Source organism: Pelodiscus sinensis, chromosome 21 (assembly GCF_049634645.1).
Source record: "Pelodiscus sinensis isolate JC-2024 chromosome 21, ASM4963464v1, whole genome shotgun sequence".
NCBI lineage: Eukaryota > Metazoa > Chordata > Testudines > Trionychidae > Pelodiscus > Pelodiscus sinensis.
In genome coordinates this window covers 17887959-17909303 of record NC_134731.1, presented here as the reverse complement: position 1 = coordinate 17909303, position 21345 = coordinate 17887959, and the positions used below count along the sequence as shown (strand labels likewise).

The 21345-nt window shown below is 63.4% G+C and overlaps 1 protein-coding gene across 3 annotated transcripts in view; it reads left to right on the top strand.

Annotated features, from left to right (window-relative positions):
* TMEM132E (transmembrane protein 132E) overlaps positions 1–17651 on the top strand; it is a 125609-nt gene extending 107958 nt beyond the window's left edge. For all 3 annotated transcript variants that reach the window (XM_075905014.1, XM_075905015.1, XM_075905016.1), the window contains exons 5-9: positions 942–1085; positions 8468–8673; positions 9847–10126; positions 11378–11569; positions 14082–17651. In XM_075905014.1, coding sequence (XP_075761129.1) covers positions 942–1085; positions 8468–8673; positions 9847–10126; positions 11378–11569; positions 14082–15128 — 1869 coding nt within the window. In that variant the 3' untranslated portion in view covers positions 15129–17651. The remainder of the gene's footprint in view (positions 1–941; positions 1086–8467; positions 8674–9846; positions 10127–11377; positions 11570–14081) is intronic.
* The last annotated feature ends 3694 nt before the right edge of the window (positions 17652–21345 follow it).

Here is a 21345-nt window from a genome sequence, read left to right as displayed (position 1 = left end):
GCCATGGGCAGGCAGGGCTGGCCTCTGACACGAGATCAAAGGGGGCACAGACCCCAGCGCTGCGCCGGGTATCCAGAGCAGGGCTGATGCCCAGAAGAGAGCGCCCCCTGCTGAGTCGCCCACTCTGCGATGCACAGCGCCGGGGGGGGGAGCGGCCTCTGCTGAGTCGCCCACTCTGCAATGCACAGCGCCCTGGGAAGAGCGCCCCCTGCTGAGTCGCCCACTCTGCAATGCACAGCGCCAGGGGGGGAGAGCGCCCCCTGCTGAGTCGCCCACTCTGCAATGCACAGCGCCGGGGGGGAGCGCCCCCTGCTGAGTCGCCCACTCTGCGATGCACAGCGCCCTGGGGAGAGCGCCCCCTGCTGAGTCGCCCACTCTGCGATGCACCGGGCCATGGGGAGAGCGCCCCCTGCTGAGTCGCCCACTCTGCGATGCACAGCGCCGGGGAGAGAGCGCCCCCTGCTGAGTCGCCCACTCTGCAATGCACAGCGCCCTGGGGAGAGCGCCCCCTGCTGAGTCGCCCACTCTGCGATGCACGGCGCCGGGGGGGGAGCGCCCCCTGCTGAGTCGCCCACTCTGCGATGCACCGCGCCCTGGGGAGAGCGTCCCCTGCTGAGTCGCCCACTCTGCGATGCACAGCGCCGGGGGGAGAGCGCCCCCTGCTGAGTCGCCCACTCTGCAATGCACAGCGCCCTGGGGAGAGCGCCCTCTGCTGAGTCGCCCACTCTGCGATGCACAGCGCCGGGGGGAGAGCGCCCCCTGCTGAGTCCCCCACTCTGCGATGCACAGTGCCCTGGGGAGAGCGCCCCCTGCTGAGTCCCCGGCACACGGCACGTACTCCCAAGCACCCGTATTTGACTGCATGGGGCGCTCTGGACTGGGCTGGGCAGGGGAGAGGAGAATGGGGCCGGGCACTAAAGCAGTGTCCCTTTGCCTTCCAGGACACGGAGATCATCAACACAGCCATGCTGACGGGCCGCACGGTGGCCATCCCCGTGAAGGTCATTGCCATCGAGACCTCCGGCGTCATCACGGACGTCTCGGCCATGGTTGAGTGCAAGTCCCACAACGAGGACATCATCAAGGTGGGGCTGGCGCGACCAGCTGGGCCAGGAGGGGGCTCGATTCCTGGAGCCAGGTGCCCTGTGGGGCTCTGCCCAGCCTGTGGGCATTGGCTCTGACCAATAGGCCATTCTCCCAGCCAGCCCCAGCCCTGCCCGAAGGCAGGAGCACTAGGCCAGGCTGAAAGGAACTGAAGGGCTCCCCTGACAATGGCCCATGCTGCTGAGCATGTGAACATCAGAGCGGCCAGACTGGGTCAGCCCAAAGGTCCATCCAGCCCAGTGGCCTGTCTGCCCACAGTGCCCAATGCCCAGTCCCCCAGAGGGAGAGAACAGAACAGGGAATCCTCAACCTCCCCTGTCATCCATTTCCAGCCCCTGACAGAGGCCAGGAACCCCATCCCTACCCATCCTGGCTAATAAGTATTGACGGACCATGAATTTATCTAGTTCTTTTCGAACCCTGTTAAAGTCCTTGTCCTCACACCGTCCTCTGGCAAGGAGTTCCACAGGTTGACTGTGCACTGTGTGAAGAAAAGTTTCTTTTGGTGTGTTTGGTTTGTTTCCTGCTGCCTGTTCATTTCATTTCTTGACCCCTGGTTCTTATGGAGCTAATAAGTAACTTTTCCTAATTCACTTTCTCTGCTCCCGGCATGATTTTAAAGACCTCTCGCATATCCCCCTTCATCTCTGCTTTTCTAAGCGGAGTTCTGAGAGTTTTGGCAGGGGTGGCAGGCCAGCCCGGCACGTTCCTGCACAGTGCCAGCGCTCAGTGCGGCTGCTGCTGGGGGGCAGTGTGGAGCCACGAGAGGGTCCGACCTGATCCGTGCTCCTCTCCTGGGTACTTGATTTAAAGGCTTTGCAGGGGGACAGCGTCCCCGTCCCAGGGGAGGCGGCAGGAGTCCTCCAGCGTCTAGTGTACCGGCGGGCGGAAGCAGCTGTAACTACAGGTTACCCAGCCCGTTATTACCGCTAAGGCAAAATATTGTCACTTTGAAATGTAAACGGCAAGTTCTCATTAGCGGCTTCACTTCTGCCTCCGAGCCTCCTTTATTTCCAGCTAGGATCAGCTGGGAGAGCGAGCCAGCTCCCGCTGATGCGCCGAATGGCCCCGCTTGCCCACCTCTTGTCTGTCTGTCCACCCCATACACACCCAGCTGTCTGTCTGTCCACCCCATACACACCCATCTGTCTGTCTACACACACACACACACACACACCCGTCTGTCTGTCCACCCCATACACACCCACTTGTCTGTCTGTCTACACACACACACACACACACACACACACACACACCCGTCTGTCTGTCTACACACACACACACACACACACACACCCCCGCCTGTCTGTCTGTCTACACTCCACACACACACCTGTCTGTCTGTCTGTCCACCCCATACACACCCACCTGTCTCTCTACACACACACACACACACACACACACACACACACACACACACACCTGTCTGTATCCCTCACCCTCTGTTCGGGGGAGATGGGTGTTGCTCAGGCGCTCATGCCATCCTGCCCTTCCTGCCACAGGCAGGTCTGACCCCGTGGCACTCTGGTGATTTACCCCAGTAGGTTATCTGGCCTGTGGTGCTAGGGTGATTTATCCAAGCAGGAGGGGATGTGTGTGTCTGGCCACATGTTGCTATGGTGATTTACACCAGTGTGTGTGGGGGGGGGGGGTCTGGCCACATGTTGCTATGGTGATTTACACCAGTGTGTGTGGGGGGGGTCTGGCCACATGTTGCTATGGTGATTTACACCAGTGTGTGGGGGGGGGGTCTGGCCACATGTTGCTATGGTGATTTACACCGGTGTGTGTGTGTGGGGGGGTCTGGCCACATGTTGCTATGGTGATTTACACCAGTGTGTGTGTGTGGGGGGGGTCTGGCCACATGTTGCTATGGTGATTTACCCCAGCTGGGATCTGGTAGAGCTGTTACCCCATCTCCAGAGGGCTGGCTCCCAGAGTCCTGGCAGCGGCAGACATGGCATCTGAGCTGGCCAGCTTCCAGACATGTGCTGTAACCACTAGGCCAAGTTGCCTTCCTGGCCAGGGGCAGCTCCCAGGCCCAGACCCTGCCTACCTTGTTCCCTGGCCTGCACAGCTGAGCGCCCTGCCGGAGTCTGGAGAGTTGGGTGCGCGAGACGCGACAGGAGCGTGTTTCCCGAGTCCCAGCACAAAGCTCCCATCAGCGCGATTCGCTGCCCCACCCTCCTGTCTAGAGCCTGATAATCAGGGTAGCAATAATCCACCTCCGGAGGGCTCCAGGCTACTCAGACTGGCTCGAGCGCTGCCAGCCTGCGCGTAAATCCATGTCCCAGCTCCCCCGGCGCCCGGACTGAGACACAGGATGTATTGGGCCAGCCCCCAGCTTGCAAACTGTGTCCTCTGCTTTCCGCGAGGAGCCTCCCCACAATCTGCAGCCGAGTTATTCTGTGTCGGGGCTGAGATCCGCTCCACCAGGCGCTCTGCTGCTGGGAGAGACGGGAGTGTGAGCGGCGGCGGGGCTGGAAACCTGCTACATCCATCACAGATCTGGGAGCGGGGCCTGTTACTGAACTGCTGTAGCGCTCAGCGGGGGGCCGAGTGTGCCACAGAGGCCACTGAGAGAGTCTGCACAAAAAGAGGGCATGAAAAGAACACCAAGGCTGCAAAATCAACCCCCCCAAGGTTAGGAAATGCCCCCATGGAAGCGGTCCTTAATCCACCCTCGGGCAGATGTGTTAGGGTCCAGTCTTTAATGCCGGGATCGCAGGCTGTTTCTTCCTGCAGGCCCCCAAGTGCCCGAGGGCTGCTCCCGGGAACGGGCCAGGGCTGTGCCCGAGGGAGGTGTGGTCTGGAGGAGCCCTGCCGCGCTCAGTGCAGAAGTTGGAGGCAGAGCAGTGAACGAGGCAGAGTCTGCAGGGGGAGAAAGGAGGGTCTGGTTCAGGCATCTGCATGCTGGCCTGGAGAACCGGATTCTAGCTGTGTCTAGCCTTCATCTTCACGCCGCCGTTCCCCAGGGATTCTGAGAGCGCCTGGCCTGCCTGGCGTGTTAGGAGGATAAATGCACCAATATGGGGAGAGGGGTAAGGACGAGCACCCTGGAGAAGCCCGGGAGGAAATGAACAGCCCTGCAGTGAGAGTGGGGGTTGATTGGCAAGGCCTGGGGCTGCCCAGGGGACGAGGAGGAGAATACACTATTGAATAGCTGCGCATTCCCGGCGCACCGTCTGTCCTGTGCACTGAATGAGGCAGGCGGCCCATGGGAAAGGTGTCCCCTGCAATCTCTTTCTGACGGTTTTAGCCAATGTTTTTAATGTTTGAAAATGAAACCAGCCACAGTGGCTGAGCTCTTTAAATCCCCTCCAACCGTTGAGCTGAACTGGCAGCAGTAGTAAGCTATTATCTTCAGCGAGGACCTGCTGCTGGAGGGGGCCTGGAGATGCACGCTTTGCAGGGAGGGGTTGCTGAAAGCTGAGGAAGGAAACGGGGGGTCAAAGGGCGTGTCCAACAGCTTCTCCCACCGTGGGTAAGGCTCCCCCCCTTGGGCTGATGCTGGTAGTTGTGTCCTGCACAGGCTCAGTTCAGCGTCTTTGGAACCTGCTCCGGCATGAGGCCACTGAATTCAGCGCTAGCTGGGCTTGTGGAGCACCCTCTGTGGAGGCACCCAGGGCCTCCGAGGTCCAGATGTGTCCCCTGCTTCCTGCTACTCGCCAGCTAGCTGAGCAGAGACCGAAAACCCTTCCCCCAACCCAAGCCTGTGTCCGTGCCCAGGGTCTCCGCAGCCACAAAGGCCAGACGTCTGGGCAGGAGTGGCTGCCGATGGGCAGAAGTGAGGGGGCCTGGAGACACACCCTTTGCCGGGGGGTTCCCCCTGAATCCAGCCACCCTCAAAGCCAGGCAGTGCTCAGGAGCGAAGGGCCCAGAACCCAGAGCCGGGAGGGACGAGCCAGAGGCGGGTCTGGGCTCCCCTGTCCCCTGGGAGCACACGGGAGCAGAGGATCTTTGGAGGATGTGGCCGTAGCTTCTCTTGGACGAAGAGCTGCAGAAGTTGGCATCCCACGCAGCCCTGGGCGGGGCTGGAGCGATCGGCTCCTTGCCCAGCCAGGCCCTGCTCCCCTTGCTGAGCGCTCAGCCCTGGTGATCCAAAGCGCGTCCCTAAGAGAGCTCAGTGCCTGTCCCAGGCTTTCGGTGTGGTGACAAGCCAGCGGCCCCCTCCCCGCCGTGCGGGCGGATAGATTGCCGCCGGGAGCGCGGGCAGCAGGCCAGCGTGTTACTGTGATCAATGGTGCAATAGCCTGAGTGCTCATTCACAGGGGACTCGGTTCAGAGCTCATCTTGATTCAGACACAGCCCCGGCAGAGCTGAGATCGCCTGCAGACAGGCTGCGCTTGGGGCTGTCTGTGTCAGTGCCGGGGCCAAGGAGAGATGGGAAATTAACCACCCCGTCTCAGGCCTTCCCCTGCTGCCCCAACATATGGCCAGCCTCACAGGCGGATTCCCCTGGGCTTGGCACCTGCAGGAGACCGGATTCCCCAGGGCTCAGCGCCCACAGTTGAGACCAAATCCCTTGGTCTCGGCATCCACAGTTAGGACCGGATTCCCCTGGGCTCAGCGCCTGCAGTCGAGACCGGATTCCCTAGGGCTCGGCGCCTGCAGTCAGGACTGTATTCCCCTGCGCTTGGCACTCACATTCAGCACCGAATTCCCCTGCGCTCGGCGCCTGCAGTCGGAACTGGATTCCCCAGGGCTTGGCGCTCACATTCAGGTCTGGATTCCCCTGGGCTCGGCTCCCACAGTCGGGGCTGGATTTCCCAGGGCTCAGCGCCTGCAGGGGGCCGAATTCCAAGAGTTCAGTTCCCATTTTGGAGGCTAGACAAGGACGAGCTTTGCACAAGCAGCCTGTTGTGACCCGGCCAGACACTCCAAAGCCCTCTGTGCCCCACCTGCCTCCAGCACCCCAAGGCCTTGAGAAAGCCAGGCCCCCGCAGAGGTTCTGCAAATGCCTCCAAGCAGCCTGGCTGTTTGGGCAGAGAGCACTTGGCCCTGTCAGGCAGCAAGTGCATGTGGGGTTTGGAGGCCGCGCACCCAGCCCATGTGCAGAGCAGGCGTCTTGGCCAGTTGCTCGGCGCAGACGGGCAGGCGGGGTTAGCAGGCAGGGTTAGCAGGCGGGGTTAGCAGGCGGGGGGGTTAGCAGGCGGGGTTAGCAGGCGGGGGGTTAGCAGGCGGGGTTAGCAGGCGGGGGGGTTAGCAGGCGGGGGGGTTAGCAGGCGGGTTAGCAGGCAGGGTTAGCAGGCGGGGGGGTTAGCAGGCGGGGTTAGCAGGCGGGGGGGTTAGCAGGCGGGGGGGTTAGCAGGCAGGGTTAGCAGGCGGGGTTAGCAGGCGGGGGGGTTAGCAGGCGGGGTTAGCAGGCGGGGGGTTAGCAGGCGGGGTTAGCAGGCGGGGGGTTAGCAGGCGGGGTTAGCAGGCGGGGGGGTTAGCGGGGGGGGTTAGCAGGTGGAGGGGTTAGCAGGCGGGTTAGCAGGCGGGGTTAGCCGCCCGCGCTCAGTTGCAGGACAGGCTCTACAGAGATCTGGAAGAGGGCTAGTCGCTTGTGTGGGATCCCCCTTCCAGCCTCCAGGCAGGCAGAGCGGCGTTCTTGTCTCAGCCCGAAGCAGAAACCCGAGCAATCCATTAGCAATTTCCTCCCTGGGCTCCTTAATTGGCTTGGATTGGTCGGTAATAAGCGGCCCCCTCAGGATATATTTGTTTTATAGCACATTGAACGAATGTTATTTGCATAAATGGAAATTAAAGAACCGGGGGGGGGGGGGGGGAGAGACACAACAATGGGATTAAAATGGTTTCTGTGCAGAAACATCTCAAGGTATCAGCGTTAATGACGGCAGTGGGGGTGCCAGGGAATCGCACCTCAAAGGCAGATGCCGTGGAAATACATTAGCACCACGGCATGGCTAACAGGGATTGCTTCCGTTCAGTAGATTGCTCCAAGACGTGCCGCTCAAGAGGCGAGTCTGATGCGACTGACGTTTCCCTGGGCGCTGGGGTGGGGAGGGCAGGCTGGTTTCCGAGCACAGGCCTGGTGTGACGGTGGGCAGGTCGTGACGCCTCTCCGCCTCCTGCACGCCGGTGGGGCAGTTTCGCAAAGGCGGGGCAGAATGTAGACGCAGCTCGTCTGGTTGCATCGGACAAGTGGGTGGCGGAGGGAGGGACATTTGGAATTTCAGGCTCTTGTCAAGTTTCGACCAAGCCAGAACAAACCAGCCGTTTGGAGTCAAAGCAAAACGACGGGAACAGAAACATTTGAAACTGAGGTTTTTTTCGATGAAAATGTTTTGTTTCCCCGGCCGGGGGGAAGGGAGCTTTGGCCAGTCTGGGCTGCTCGCCAACCTGCACAGGGGAGCGTGGCGGGAGCCATCTCGGAAGCTGAGCTCAAAGCACTTTCCCAAGGAAAGCCAGTTGCGTTCTTTTTATTTTCATGGTTGGTAAACTGAGGCCCTGCCAGGCGACGGCAGTTGCTCGTGGCCGGGCAGCGAGTCAGTGGCAGAAGCAGGGCTCCCCAAACTCGGGGCTCTCTGCTGGACCAGGCGTGTGCGTTTGGTACAATCGCACGTGCCCACCGGGAACCGCTCGTGCAAAGGCCTTCGCCGCAGGACGCTCAGCACCTCCAGGGGGCGCTCACCGCCTGGCAGGGTCGCAGCTTTGACTCCCAATCTTCCAGAGGGTCCAAAGCCAGGCAGGGCTCCGCCCCTTCCCCTTTAGGACAATACCCGTACGGACCACTAGGGGTGTCGTTGCAGGGCGCAGCGGCTTTTTGTTCCTGCAGAGACCACTGGCTGGGTACCACTTGGGACGCCTTCCCCTCGCTTAGCCCAGCGCTGCCCGTTCCCCGGCGGGCCGGGGAGCTGCACCCGCTGGCGGGAAGCTCCGGCAGTGATTGGTGCTTTCTCTGTCTGGCCCATCGTGGGGGTGGCGGCCTGGTTTGCCTTTGCGCTATGGCTGATGTGTCCCTGCCAGCTCCCTCCTCTGATGGCAGCGGAGAAAGGGGCTGGCTCCAGCACTGATCGGAGAGGCAAACTATACAGGAGCCTCTCCGTCTAGCATGTGAGCTCTGGTGGTGAACGCGTCGGGTGTGGGATGAGCAGGACACCTGCCTGGCCGGTGCCCGTGAGCCGAGGTGGTTAGCAGGAACTGGCTCCTGCCTTTGCCTCTCATGCAGAGCCACGGCCCCCGGGAACTACAGCTCCCAGCAGTCAGTGTGCCATCCGGAGCTAAGCATCAAGCTGCACTGCATGCTGGGTGCTGTAGTATCACCAGCCAAGCTGTGGGGTGGGGGAGGGAAGGGCGCTGGGGCGCCCTCAATTAACCCGCTGCTCAGGGCCGCGGCTTGGCTCTCCGTTGTCCCCAGGTGTCCAGCAGCTGCGACTACGTCTTTGTGAGCGGGAAGGAGACGCGCGGGTCCATGAACGCCCGGGTGACCTTCAGCTACGAGCACCGGAGCGCCCTGCTGGAGATGACGGTGTGGGTGCCCAAGCTGCCGCTGCACATCGAGCTGTCGGACCCCCGGCTGAGCCAAGTCAAGGGCTGGCGGGTGCCCATCCTGCCGGACAGGAGGTGCGCCCCTGCGTGGGGCCGGGGGCTCGTGGCCAGGGCGGGGGGCAGGCGAGGTAGCAGCCTGACTTCCTGCTCAGCCCCTCGGCCTGCGCTGTGGCTGGAAGCTCTGCCAGGCAGGGAACCAGCCCAGCTCCCCTTGACAGGGTCCTCCCTGCAGGGCCCTCTGCTACGACGGGCTGTGCCTTGGGGCGCACTGCCTAGTGGCGGCTCCCTGCTCACCACTGGAGGGCGCGGCAGAGCCCGGCACAAGGGAGCAGCTTGAGTGGCCAGCGACCCTTCTCCCCCCCTCAGCTGCAAGAGCTGCCTTTGCTGGTGTTCCTAAGGCCCAAGACTGCAGAGAGCTCCCGTCTCAGCGGGGGTCAGAGGCCAGAGATGGCCAAGGGCAGAAGCGGTTCCAGGGGGGGACAGTTTCCAGGCTGAGCAACTGGCAAATGGGAAATTTGCCTCCAAACTGTGAGCCCAGACTCAGGTCAATAAACTCTGGCAGTGGGTTATCTCTGGGGCGGGCACACGTGTGTCCACGCGTGCACATCTGTGTGCACGCATGTGCATGTGCACAAGCATACATAGTCACGCGTGAAGGGCTGCACCAAATTCACTGCCATGAGCAATGCATCCCAGACTGTGACATTTGTTCTCTCCTAAGACGTCTGATCTTTTGGGTGCTTTTCCTCTGCTCAAGGGTAAAAGTATGTACAAATACAAGGCTCAGCCTGGGGGGTTCGGCTCTATGGGGGGTCACAAGGCGATTTGGGAGAGGGGGCTCCAAGTATGCCCAGCCTTTCTGCTGTTTTTAGAGCTGGGCACCCAGCCAGCAGCGGCTGCTCTCGCCCTCCCCTCTCTGAAAGCAGCACAGAAGGAACCTGGCAATACTGTGACCCCTCCAAATGGATTTGTGACCCCGTTTGGCCTGGGACCCCCGCTTGAGGTTTTTCTGTGTTAAATATACGTTTGTGTTTTATGACAATGCCGTGGCTTTTAAGATGGAAGGATCTAACCCCGAGAACTGCGAGGGCTTTAAAGTGCCGTGATCAGGAATTGCAAGAACACGGACTGTACGCACGGTAGCGCCGTACACACAGGCCAATGCACGGCACACGCACATGTGCATGCCCGCTAGCTCCAGAGCAGGGCAGGCCCCGGCAGAGTGGCTGATCCGGCTTCTGCCCCCAGGTCCGTGCGGGAGAGCGAGGACGATGAGGATGAGGACGAGCGGAAGCAGAGTCGGGGCTGCACCCTGCAGTACCAGCATGCCACCCTCCAGGTCTTCACCCAGTTCCACACCACCTCCTCGGAGGGCACCGGCCAGGTCATCACCATGCTGGGCCCTGACTGGCTGGTGGAGGTCACCGACCTGGTCAGAGACTTCATGAAGGTGGACGACCCCCGGGTGGCCCAGCTGGTAGACAGCAGCACGCTGGCTGGGCGTGAGCCGGGCACCACGCTCTTCAAGGTACAGGCCCCGCACCCCTGCAGCTCGGCATGGCGCAGCTGCAGGCTGGGGCCCTGGAAGGGGGGTTCCCTGGTGGTGCCAGGGGCACAGAGCCCAGACCTGTGCCCAGGATCATGGGGCATCCTCGCGGGCATGGGTCCGCTGTCCCTCTGGGCTGAGTTAGCAGCAGGTGAAGCAGGGTGGGGAGGAAATCCGTCCTCTTCCCCCTCCAGACAGGCCGCTTCCTGCTCCTGCTTCCTCTGGCCATTCTGTACCGGGGGGGCTGAAGGCTGGGCCACCCCAGAGCTGTAGGGAAAGGGCCCTCTGGCAGATCAATGGAGCAAGTTCTCAGTGGGGAGGGACAATATCTGGGGAGGCCTCACCAGCCCAGGGGCTGTCAGAGCAGGGGCTGGCTGCAGGCAGGGCTGTGCCCGGCTCTGACTTCTGCCCAGCTATCCCCTGTCCCCGTGGAAAGGCTGGACCCGAAGGAGGGATGGGCCTGGCAGGAGGCGTCAGAGGGGCTGCAGGCAAATGGCAAAGGGCAGAGCGGCTGGGGCAGGCCTGAGGCCGGGCCAGGCTGGATCCGGTCTCCAGGGGAAGATGGGGCTGTTCGCAGCCTTCTGGGGCTGGCCCAGGTGTGGCCGACACGCAGAGGGGCCCTGGCACGGGCAGAGCGCTGGCGTTGTGGTCTCGGAGCCAGAGCGTGCACATTTCAGGGCACCCTCCCTGCAGCGGGCACCGTCGGCCGAGGGCCCCGTGTGCCAGCAGCTGCTGCCTGGCTGAGCCCTGCCGTCGCCCAGGTGCTGTCAGACCGGCTCTGACGCTCAGCCAAGCAGCAGCCTGGGCTGCTTCCCCTCTGGGGCCGTGGAAGGGGGTGGGAGTAGTTACCTCCCCGGCACATTCCCTTGCGGGCGGCTCAGTCACTAGCTGCCAGGCCGGGTCGCTGGGACTGGGATTAGTTCTAGGCTCCGGCTCCCTTTTGCCTTCACGAGAGAAACTCCTGGTTCCTGCAATCCCGGCGGCCGAAGGCCACGCGTCTCAACGTCAGCGCGGCCACCGCGCTCTTCCGCAGCTGCACTCAGCGTGCCAGAGCTGCTCGGGCGCAGGGTAGGCGGCGGCCAGGCCTGTGGACACCATCAGCTCCCCAGCTCTCTGGGATCTGCAGGGCACTGCTGGGAGGGCACTCGCAGCACTGGTGTGGGCCCTCGCTGACATGGGGAGAGCCATGCCGGGGGGGTGGCTGGCTGGGCCCTCATGGCTGGGCTCTCGCAGGTGGTGTCCCCGCTGACGGAGGCCGTGCTGGGGCAGACGGCGGTGACGGTGGCGGACGAGAAGGTCAGCATCACGGATCTGAAAGCCCAGGTGGTGTCCAGCCTGTCGCTCTCCCTTCATCCCAGCCCCGGCAACAGCCACACCATCGTGGCTAAGACTGCCGCCCAGCAAACCCTCAACTTCTCCAAGCAGGTAACAGGGCTCCTCCCCGCAGCTCCCCGCCTGTGGGACTACAACTCCCAGGGGGCACTTGGGCGCTCTGTGGAGCGTTGCATGCTGGGGCCTGTAGTCCCCCTGGGCCACACCCTTTGGGCGCGGTCCTGCTCCTGGGGGCCAGGCAGCAGCGAGGGAGGCTTTGGCTGGGGCACCCTTAAAGTGACAGGAGAAAAGGCGCCCAGTGAGCACTATGGCTCAGCTCCAGCTGCTGGGTGCAATGAATCCGTTGGAGCTCGTCTCATCTGCCCAGTGGCAATTCACCCTGTGCCATGCGATGCGGCAGGACTGTCGGGGGGGATCCCCCGTCTGCTGCCTGGGGCGAGGCTCGTTCCTGCATTGCTCTCCCGCTGTGGGGCCCTGCCAGGTGTCCGGTACTGACCGGGACAGTCCGGGATTTTCGCCTCCTGTCCGGTAAAAACATTCAGAAAATACCGGACAGCTGAAATGTCCGGGACTTTCTGATTTGTTCCCGGCCAGGAGGCGAAAATCCCGGGTGCTTTCCGGGTTCCACAGGGGAGCTGTCTGGCCCAGAGCAGGGAGACAAGATGGCAGATGGCCGCCGGCTAGGGCCAAAAAGCCTTAAAAGCATTTCTTAAAGGGGCCATGCTGGCTTTTTAAAACATTTTTTTGCTTAGTAACTCTCGGGGTCCTTTTTTTTTCTCAACAACTTTGGTCTCCCCCTTTTTTTTCCTCAACAGAATGTTTTCCCCGGTGTTTTGTTGTTGTTATATTTTTTGTGGGGGGCGGGGGGTGTTCAGTATTTTTGGTTAAACCATCTGGCAACCCTAGGTCTGCCCCTTGCCCGGCTAGTGGGGCTGCAGGGAGGAGCCTGCTGCTGCTCTTCCGGGCCACCAGGGGCGCTGTGGGGCCTGGTCTCCCAGCAGAAGTCAGGGGCTCTCTGACTCCTCTCTTGGGGACCCTGGGCTGGATCCCATAGGGCCAGGGTGGCCAATGGTGGGAGCAGAAGGTGAGGGGGGCCCAGTACTGGCCCCCTAAAACACCCACTCCAGACACCCTTGGCACCCCCTCCCCCAGGTCCCCAGCTCACATCCAGCATCTATCCCTAGCTTCAGCAGAAACCCAGCTGCTTACCCCAGGGTTACCCACTAACCCACCTGCCCCATGCCCAGCTGCCAGTTCTTCTTCACAAAGCAAATAGTCAACCTGTGGAACTCCTTGCTGCAGGAGGCTGTGAAGGCTAGAACTAGAACAGAGTTTAAAGAGAAGTGAGATAAAGTCATGGAGGTTGGGTCCATGGAGTGCTATTAGCCAGGGGGTAGAAATGGTGTCCCTGGCCTCTGTTTGTGGAAGGCTGGAAATGGATGGCACGAGACAAATGGCTTGGTCATTGTCTTCGATCCATCCCCTCCAGGGTAGCTGGTGTTGGCCGCTGTCGGCAGACAGGCTACTGGGCTAGATGGACCTTTGGTCTGACCCAGGACGGCCTTTCTTATGTTCTTATGTTCTAAGCTCAGGGCTCAGGGTCGGGGGTCTCACTGGACCAACTTGATTTTTATGCAAACCTGCTCCTGGGTTCGCATGTGGCCTTTGGTGGCCAGGCTGGCAGCTATCCTGCCCTAAACGGCCACTTTCCTGTGCCTAGTGCGGCGGTCGTGGACGTTGGAGGCCTCCCCCCAAACGATCTCTGCACTAGACCAGGCGGGCGCCCGCCTCTTGCGGCCCCGGGCAGGCTCCTGGGAGCCGCCAGCCTGGTCCCGGGAAGAGGGGGAGGGCTGGGTGGCAGCGGGTGGCTGGCTCGATCCGTGCCAGGTGCAGGGTCTGCTGGCTGGGTGCTGGCAGGCTTGCACCTGGCATGGGCACCATAGCCAGCCCGTGCCCCTTTAAGGGCTCCGGGGCCGGGAGGGGAGCAAAAGAGTTTCCCTGGTTTGGCCCAGAGTGGCCACCAGGGCAAGCTGGGAAGGGCTAGCCTCCCACTAGTTCGAATTAGGATGTACAGATGGAGAGCATGGGAGATGGATGGATGAGTGGATGGGCAGATGGAGGGTAGGATGGTAGGTAGGATGGATGGGTGGGGAGATTGGGGCATGGATGGATGGATAGAGGGTGGGACAGAAGGTAGGATGGATGGTTGGGGAGATTGGGGCATGGATGGATGGATAGAGGGTAGGACAGAAGGTAGGATGGATGGGTGGGGAGATTGGGGCATGGATGGATGGATAGAGGGTGGGACAGAAGGTAGGATGGATGGGTGGGGAGATTGGGGCATGGATGGATGGATAGAGGGTAGGACAGAAGGTAGGATGGATGGGTGGGGATATTGGGGAATGGATGGATGGATAGAGGGTGGGACAGAAGGTAGGATGGATGGGTGGGGAGATTGGGGCATGGATGGATGGATAGAGGGTAGGACAGAAGGTAGGATGGATGGGTGGGGAGCGGGCGCATGGGCGGGAGGGTGGAGAGCAGGGGATACGAGCGATAGGAGGGACAATACGTAGCTCCCCATTCCCCATGTTTGTTTTCGCAGGAAGCCCTCCTGAGCGTGTGGGTCTCGTACAGCGATGGCACCTCGACCCCCCTTTCCGTCTATGAGCCCAGGGACTACAACCTGGTGGTGAGCAGCCTGGACGAGAAGGTGGTGTCGGTGACCCAGGACCGGGCCTTCCCCCTGGTGGTGGCGGAAGGTGAGGGGGCGGGCGACCTGCTGCGTGTCGAGTTGGTCATCTGCGAGAGCTGCCAGAAGAGCAAGCGCAAGAGCGTGCTGTTCACGGCGCTGGCGGGCGTGCGGGTGCGCTTCGGCTCCGAGGAAGACCCCACCTATGACTACGGGGACGCCGGCCACGTGCCGAGCAAGGCGGGGGCCTCAGGGAGGGAGCAGGGCGCGGCCGGCACCACCCTGCGGGCGGACGTAGAGAGGAAGCCGGAGCCCAGCCAGGACAGCGGCGCTCCCAGCGTCCCCCACACCACCGAGGACTTCCCCACCCTCCCCACGGGCTTTGTGCAGGTGCCGCGGGGGCTGACGGACTTGGAGATTGGCATGTACGCCCTGCTGGGCGTCTTCTGCTTGGCCATCCTGGTGTTCCTCATCAACTGCATCGTCTTTGTGCTCAAGTACCGGCACAAGCGCATCCCGCCCGAGGGCCAGACCAACATGGACCACTCCCACCACTGGGTCTTCCTGGGCAACGGGCAGCCCGTGCGGGCCCAGAATGACCTCTCCCCTCAGCCCGAGAGCCCCGGCAACCCGCTGGAGAGCGTCCAGACCTGCTGCCACGGGGACCACCACAGCAGCGGCAGCTCGCAGACCAGCGTGCAGAGCCAGGTGCACGGGCGGGGCGACGGCTCCTCGGGGGGCTCCACCCGGGACCAGAGCGAGGACCCGCTCAACTCGCCCACCTCCAAGCGGAAGCGGGTCAAGTTCACCACCTTCGCCACCCTGCCCTCCGAGGAGCTGGCCTACAACTCGGTGCCCGTGGCCGACGAGGAGGACCTCGAGTGGGTGTGCCAGGACATGGGGCTGCAGGACCCCGAGGCGCTCCACGACTACATCTGCAGAATCAAGGAGATTGCTTAGCGGGCGGCCGCGCCAGCCGCTGCCCCGGGCCCTTTCGCTCACGGGGCTGCCCCGTCGGCCCCTTCTCTCTCGCTGTTCTGCAAGGGGACAAGTGGCGCGTGAGCCCGGCGTCCCGCGGGACCAGGGGCTGCCTCTGCTCCCGCCCGCTCGCCCGCCAAAGTGCCGAGGTGCCTGCCACGACTTGCACAAGAGCTCCGCCCCTGCCGGGAGCCAGGGGGCGCCGTAGGGGGGCGCTGGCATGGAGGGGGCGCGGAGCCCCGCGAGACGGAGGGCACGGGAGGGTGGAGGAGGCCTTGCAGGAAGCTGAAGTAGAGCAACAAGCGAGGGGGCTGGGCGCCGAGGGCCAGCGTGGAAGGCCTTGCAGGCTCCGTTCGGAGGTGCCTGCTCGCCCACCCTGCGAACCGGGGCCCGACCGGCACGGCCCGCGGCCCCCAACGCGCGTCGGACACGCCCGGGATTTCTCTGCTTTACTTGTTGCACAATAATGTTGAATAAAGATACATTCAGGGATCCCCCCGCCGGGCCCCGCCATGCCACCGCTGTCCCAGGCCAGCTGCTCTGAGCGCCGGGGCACGGCCTCAGGACCTTGGTGTCCGCCTCGCTGCCGCCCCCAGGGGGTAAGTGGGGAGGCCTCCACCAGTCCCTGTGCTTTTCAGAGCCAGGCCAGGCCAGCGCCCGGGGGAGCCGGCTGCCGTGCCAGGCCTGGGCACTTCCCTCCCGGCCGGGGCCCGTCCCCTCCACACACAGCGCCACTGCTGAAAATCCAGGCCTGGCGCAGAGCGGGCCGGGGCAGCCACTTGCGAACCCATCCCCAAGCCAGCGCCAGGCCCGTGGCCCGGTGCCAAGCTCGCACGGCTGCCCCAGCTCCTCGCGTGCACGTGGGGTCTCGGCACGAGTGCCTTACACGAGTGGAAGCACATGCGGAATGGTCCCAAGGGCCTCCGGCTGGCACGCGAGAGCGCTCGCCTCCCACGCGCATCCCCTTCACCAGCCTGTGGCCGCCTGCAAGCTTGAGCGAGCCACCCGCCCTGCAGCCCGTGTCAGGCCTGCCCCCCTCTGTCCAGCCTGTTGCTGTGGTCCTTTGAGCTCCCCGGCCCTCCCTGGGTCGCACAGAAGCCGTTGAGGGAGGCGTCGCTCGTCTCTCTGGCTTCTGCTGCCGGGGCAGCCCCACGGGAACGAGGGCCGGAGACCTCTCGCGCTGCCCCAGAGCCCCTCCTCACGTCTGGGGAGAGGAGACGGGAGGAGGGGATGGCTGGGGGTTCGCTCATGCTGCTGTGCTTCTCGCGCCCGGCCTAGTCCCATCCGGCGCCCCCGTTCACAGCTCCCTGGTGCTCCCAGAGCCAGGCTGCTGCTGCCCGGAGTCAAGCGTTTGGCATCTGAGCCCGGAGCCTGGGCCTCTCCCTTCGCCAAGTCCCATGGCTCTAATTGCAGGGCCTGGGAAGCGCCATGACGCCCCGCCACAGGCTCCAGCACGCCCACAGCAGTGCCTGCATGCTGCCCCCTGGCATGCCACCGGGGGGAGGGGCCGGCACTGCCACGCCCCCTCAACCATACTAGCCACCCCGGCACCGGTGAGCTGGGCGGGAGAGCACAGCCCCGTGCCCGGGGGGGGGGGAGGCGTCGTGTTATTTCTCAGCTGGGCTTTGCCCCCCACTGTGTCTAATTTTCTAAAGTAAAGTAAATAAAAGAGACTAGAGCAAAAGGCAGCGGTGAGGCGGGAGCCCGGATGCATCTCTGTTGGGTTGGTACCATCGGCCCGTCAGAGCCAATGGAGAGAGGCCTCGGGGGCTGGGCGCCGGGTCCCTACGCTGGCCTGTTGGCTGCCCACCGGAGCTGCACGCCGCAGCTGGCAGCTTCCCATCCCAGAAATCCCCACGCCCGCTCGGCCTGCCGGCTCTGTGCCCAGGAAGCCCTGCACAGGATCCCCCGCAGCCGCTGCCAACACCCTCCGGCTACTCTTGGGATCTGGAAAGCTGGTGGCCTGTGGCCTTTCGCTAAGGGCTCGTCTGCACCCGCAGCTCAGCAGCCCTCCCGGAAGCTGAATTCACCGGCGTGGCCCAGCCCTCGGGCTGCGGGGGTCGGTGCCGCCCGTCGCGCCTTTCACCCGGATGGTGTCGCTCCACACTGCGCCTCGTGGGAAAGGGCTTGGCGTCACCTGGGCCGATGTTGGATGTTGGGGGGGTCATTCTAGCAGTGGCCCCGCCCCAGCGCTCCTGAACCGCTTGGCTGCGAGTTTGCACCATGCTGGTCACAAAGGGATGTGTGGTGGCCGCAGGCCCCCTGCCCTTTGCACATCGCAGACAGGAGGGGCTGGCACGCTTGGCGCTCGCTGGCATGGGGGGAAGGGCTGCAAGAGGAGGGCTGGCCCGGGGGCACAGGATGGGATATGCCCAGCAGGGCCCTCGGCTGCCAAGCACCACGCTGCGGCCAGGAACTGCCAAGGGCCGCCCGTCAGGCCCGTCGCTCTGCAGGACCAAGCACTGCGCCGCCCCAGCTGCACACGCCCAGCCTAGTCCCTAGCCAGTAGCCATGTTCCAGCCATTGCTCACCAGGCCCGCTGCAAAAGCAGGATGCATCACTACCCCCCTGGCACAGAAGGGGAAACCGAGGCACGGGGCAGGTCCCAGGTCACCCAACGGGCTGGTGGCAGGGCTGGGAACAGAGCTGAGGTTGCCTAATTCCCAGTCTGGTTGTCTTAATAGTAAAGAGCGTGAAAGGGGTTTGGCTAAACCCGCCGCTGTGCCCACTCCCACCCTCCTGGCTCCGCAGCCTTTGCCGTACGCTTCTTGGGGGGCGTCAGTGTTCTGGGGAGCCATGTTCTCCCCTTGTTTCACACTCACCTTCGCAGCGTCTGCTTGGCCGGGCTCTCCCTCCTGCGTCCGACCGACGGGATTGTGCCTTAGCAAGCTGGCGCCCTGGTCGAGCGCCGTCCCTCCCCCTTGGTGCGCCCTGTGGCAAAGCAGCACATGGCTTGTGCACTGGAGGCTCGGGCAGCGGGTGGCGACAGCCCTGAGCTAGCCTGCCTGGCGCTGGAGTGCTAGTGAGCCGTGGCAGGGTGGCCCAGGGCCCTGGCCGGGCGCAGTAAAGCCCAGTGCCAGTGCAGCCGCACCGGAGAGGGAAGACCCACGTACGGGCGGACGTTGCACAATCCCCTTCCGAGGCCGACAGCTCCACTTGCAGGGAGACTGGTTGCGTGGCACAGGGGGGCCAGTCGCTCGCTGTTCCCCAGGGCAGGGCTGGGCAAGATGCAGCCCGGGGGCTAGATCCGGCCGCTTGCTAGTTCTGTCCTGCTGCCCGGGCCAGTGAACTCCCAGGTGGAGGCTCAGGCAGCAGGATCCTATTGAAATGGCTCCTGGCTCCAGTTGCGGCGCCACCCTGGCAGGAGCCGCGAGCCCTTGAAATAGCCACAGTAGCCCCACGTGGCGCCAGGCAATAGGGCAGCGGTGGGGCTGGGAGCCCTCTGCTGGGTTTTTAATTCAAAGCCTCCCCCCCCCCCCCCCCGACAACTCTAGGCCACGCCCCTTCTGCCCCAAGCCCCTCCTCCACCCGGGGGAGCTGTGACCATGTACCAAAATTCATTAAGTGCCCCCCCACAAAAATTACTGCCCACCCAGGCCTGCAGCCAGGGCTGCTCAGTCTCTGCTGCTGGCTGGAGTTGGGGGCTTGGGCTGGGTCTCCGCATGAGCCTCCACCCCACACTGTAGGCCTGGTTGGACGTGGTTTCCAGCCGCGCTGATGTGGCCACAGCACCACGCAGCAGAGGTCCCTGCAAGCTGGGCACTCGTGCGAATGCTCACAAGAGGGTCAAATCCCGCCCAGCTGACTAGCAGAGTGCCCACAGTGAGCTTTTGTTTCTACTCGTGGTGCACATGAAAAAATTATTCTACACCAGATGAAAAAAATGCCGCACCACCCTTCTGACTTGGGCCTGTGGTGTGAGTGGCGCCCTCCCTGCAAGCTGACAGGGCTGGGATGCGCCTGATGGTGGGAGTAGGCCCTGACCTGACCCTGCCATGGTCCCACGGCCCAGCCCCCGTGTGCTCACCGACCTGAGCTGTGCGTGGACAAAGTGACCCAGTGCCTTGGGGTGACGTGTCGGGAGGCTGAGCGGTGCCTTCAGTCCAGTCCTGGGCTGATTTTCAAGCCTTGGGAGCTGGGGGTGGGGAGCAGGAAGCAGCCAGCAGAACGCGGATGTACGAGTTGCAGGGCTGTGAGCGCCCGCCCCACCGTGCTAGGTGCTGTACAAACAGACCGACGCGCCCCAGGCCAAGCTGCTGCTAATGTCCCTATTCAGGGGCGGCGGCGCTATGGTCCAGCCGGTCTGTGCTGGGCCCTGACCCCCAGGGCCTGACCCTGAGCAGGCATGAAAACTATGGGCAGCGAGGGGGGGCTGGGAGCTGGGAATGAGCAGGCGGAGGCAGGAGAGTCGAGCTCCCTTCTGAGCTTTGGGGCAGGTTCGGTTTCCACTCGGCCTGCAAAGACTCAGCTCCCAGCACCTCGTGCTCACCGCCAGCTGCCCCCCGGCCTGTTGGGCTGCTCGAGCCTCCCCGGGGGCCGTTCGCCCACTGAAGCCAGAGAAAAGCAAAGTGCACTGTGGCCGGGGCCCATCCGGTGACTCCAGCGTCCCTTATGCCGTCTCCACGGGGATCCTTAGCCGGGGGTGCACACGCCCCAGCCTGGCTCAGCCCACGCTCCAGCAGCCAGCCCCGAAGGCAGCAGGGGGGTAATTTGCCCCCTTTCTCCTGGGCTGTGTCCCTGAAGTGTGAGCTTTAATGTGCCTTGTGAAGCACTCGGCAGCATGAGCGGCGACCCCTCGGGCTGCTCTTGTTCCCCGTACAAACGTCCGATCCCGTTTGAACCTTGCAACGTGCTTGGCCACATTTCTGGTGGCCGTGAGTTCCACAGGCTAGTGAAAAAGCCTAGTCAGGGCAAGGGCATAGAGCATGGCTCCCCCACGCCCTTTCCAAGTGCCTGATCACCTGCGGGGGCAGCCTATGTCGTTTGGACATAACGCGACCAGCCGGCCCTGTCTAGCAAGGGCTGGGACTAGCACAACACAAGGGACTGAGGTGCATTGCTACAGCCCAGTGCAGTCAAGGGCTGCAGGGCACCCGCAGCCCCGGGGTCTGGGGCCTAGAGACACATGAGGGGTGAATGGAAAAGAAGCCACTTACCGATGCCTCCCCGAGGAATCCGGGCGGGTTTGTGCCCATGGGCTAGTGGAAAGGCTCCCGGGCCGGCCTGTCTCCTGGCATTAGAAATTCACATCTTGCCCGTCTCGTTTTCACGGGAGACCCAATGCCCGACTGGCGAACCAATGGGGCTGCAACGTCACTGCTGCAAGCCGACAGCCTCTGGCGAATCCGCTCCGGGCTTGTGTGTGGCAGCACCTCGTTACCTCCCAGGCCTGGGGCGGCCAGGAAATCGCACTGGGCTAACAAGCGACGTGTGCCTGGCTGAGGCCTGGCTTCCTCCCCGGGCGTGTCGCCGCGTCCCGCCCGGAGCCCCAGCCAGCTCTGGGGGATCCCGCCGGACCTTCAACCCGCCGCTCCTGTCGGCTTGCCTTGCGGTTCCTGGGTGCCATTTCCGGGCTCCTCAGGGAAACACGGAGCAGGCGAAGCCCGAAGTGATTTCCCACCCCGCAAACCCACTGCCCCCCCAAAGCCCAGACCCCCAGGCATTTGGGGGCATCACAAAGTGGCATTTGGAAATCCAGGATGGGACCCTCTGCCCCCTTCGCGTGGGCCAACTGGCCGCCCCCTTGATGAGACCCCAGAGCCCCAGAGCCGGCTGTGGAGGATCCCCCAGGGCGAGCCGCACTGCAGCCGCTTCCTGCGGTTCCTCCCAACCCCAGTGTGGGGGGGTCTGGGGTGGGGCCGGAGCAGGGCCATGGGGAGGAGGCACAGGCCAGGGACCTGGCCCGTAGGCTGCAGGGTGACGCTACCCCTCCTGCCCCGGCAGCAGCCCAGAATTGGGAGGGTTTAATGGTGGCTTAGCCACCGGCGTGCGCCTCGCCCCAGCCCCACGGGCCACGCCACTTCCACAGTTAGCATCGTGCCTCACCCACGGGAGTTCCAGCTCACCGCTCCTCCGCCCCCTTGCTCCCCACCTAGAGCCGGGCCTGCTGCCGGCGCTTCTGGGGTGCAGCACAGTCTGTGGTGCCAGGACAGGAGGAGCTGCCTTAGCCCCCCCCCACTGCTCACCTGATCCCCTGCAG